General features: G+C 40.4%; 1 protein-coding gene across 1 annotated transcript; it reads right to left on the bottom strand.

Annotated features, from left to right (window-relative positions):
* Window positions 1–1241: 1241 nt before the first annotated feature.
* On the bottom strand, window positions 1242–1836 carry LOC118756160 (the record flags this gene model as incomplete). Its single annotated transcript, XM_036490940.1, is given in 2 exon segments — window positions 1242–1407; window positions 1470–1836. Coding segments are annotated over 2 exon segments (486 nt in total). The 3' UTR covers window positions 1242–1256.
* Between the last annotated feature and the right edge of the window lie 299 nt (window positions 1837–2135).

Below are 2135 nucleotides of genomic sequence, written 5' to 3' on the forward strand. Positions count from 1 at the left end.
TGAGCAATACCACCAGCTCCGTCAAAATAGGGAAGAACCTCTCCGAGCCGTTTGATACCAAACGAGGTTTCAGACAAGGGAACTCCCTTTCGTGTGATTTCTTTAATCTGATGTTGGAGAAGATAATAAGAGCCGCAGAACAGAATCGTTCTGGCACAATACTTTACAAGAGCGTACAATTGCTGGCGTATGCGGACGACATCGATATTATCGGTAAAAACAAGGGCTATCTCTGTTCTGCCTTCTCGGGGTTGGACGAGCTACGGACCACAGCTGCAAATTTTTTTTCCCACCTATTCTTATGTAGATAATTATTTTGGCGACGACAGGGCTATGCGGCGACTGTGGTTGTGGCCAGATTAGATCTTTTTCTATTTTTCCACTGACTGATAAGGTTGTTCCTCTTCTTTTATGTCAAACTCACACAAATTCATTGCGTCGCTGCCGCGTTCAAAAAATTCTTGTCGCCATCGACAAAGCGTTTAGATAATGAAGATAACAAATTGGAAGCTGTGGCCCGTAGCTCGTCGTCTTCAATGTGTTCAGCACTTGACTCTCTACTGCCTTCTCAAAGATGGTTATGGAAGCAAAGCGAATTGGTCTGGTGGTAAAAGAGGGCAAGACAAAGTATCTTCTGTCGTCAACCAATGAGTCAGCGTATTCGCACCTTAGCGCTCACGTCACTGTTGGCAGCTATTATTTCGAAAAAGTAGAGAGCTTCGTTTATTTGGGAACCAGCATTAACACCGGCAATCCAATGCAGAATCATCAATGCCAATAAGTGCTAATTGAGAAGTAAATTGTATCCTCGCTCGATGTATAAAACCCACTGTATGTATAAAACCCACTGTATGTCACTCATCATGCCGATGCTGGTGTATGGCGCAGAAGCATGGAGAATGAAAACATCCGATGAGGCTACCCTTAGAGTATTTTACAGAAAAAAAAAAATTGGCGGAAGATTTGCATCCGTTTGAGCGTTGGCGACGGCGAATACCGCAGACGATTAAATACAGCGGCTCCTTTGGCTTGTTAGTTATGATGAACAAATGCTCCAGCCCTGAAAGTAAGAGAAAGGCCTCATTTGCGATGGGTAGGCCCGGTGGAGAAGTTTTTGGCTTTACTTGTAACTTGGAAGTATAGAAGAGAAACGATTGGCCTAACTTATTCAACTCGGTGAAAATCGCTTGAAAGGTTGCATAGCCAAATAATAATAAGAAGAAATAATATTCATATACAGTGATATTTATGGATTATTATTCATGGCAACTTACCGGACCAAACCGAAATCGTTCTTCGTTGGGCATTCCCTGTGGGTATTGTCCTGGAGAATTCCTGCCGGGATAGTTTGAGCCATAGCCGTTAGGCAAATAATGTCCATAACGACGATCATTAAAAATATAGGTTCTTAAATAAAACTTATTTAATGTTAAGGAGCTTTGATTAGCAATCCAATTTATTTTTCTTACCTATAATCAGGATCACCTGGATTTGGCCAGTTGTAATCATTTACACCCGGACGTGAGTAAAACCGAGGATCTCGAGTTTGCGCTTTGATCTCACAAAAAATGCTTAAAACTAAGAAAATGAATGAGGCGAAGACCGCGGGAAGTGGCCGTCTGTCATGATAGTTGAATTTTTGTATTCGAATGTTTGTTTTACTACTCCATGGATTGATTTGTTTGTGGAGCGTGTTGCCATTTGATGATCCATAGTTTCGTGTATGAAATCGCATATTCAACCTCGTGGTGGTATTCATATTAGCGGTGAGCAATTTCGAGGTGCACTTGTGTACCACACTCATGGCGGAGAGTTCGGAAATAGATACTTTATGATCTGCAAATTAAATTTAAAATTTTATTTATATTATTAACAAACTTCTTTTTATGAATTAACATACTCCCTAATAATATAAAGTGGGTACAAGTTTTCTATCTTCGGCTACAATAAATACCTGTATCTGAAATTTCGAATCACGGAACATGGTGGAATTAATCAGTAGACCACATAATGGTAAATGTTAACACTACTCGCTGCTTTATTTTCCGTGATACCCCTGGACTAACATTCGAATAATATTCCTTACGAAAAAAAGACGCTTAAAGAAAGCCTCCGCGAAGAAAGACGTAAAACCT

The sequence above is a fragment of the Rhagoletis pomonella genome, unplaced genomic scaffold (genome assembly GCF_013731165.1).
Source record: "Rhagoletis pomonella isolate Grant_MI unplaced genomic scaffold, Rhpom_1.0 Rhpom_scaffold_09032, whole genome shotgun sequence".
Lineage (NCBI taxonomy): Eukaryota > Metazoa > Arthropoda > Insecta > Diptera > Tephritidae > Rhagoletis > Rhagoletis pomonella.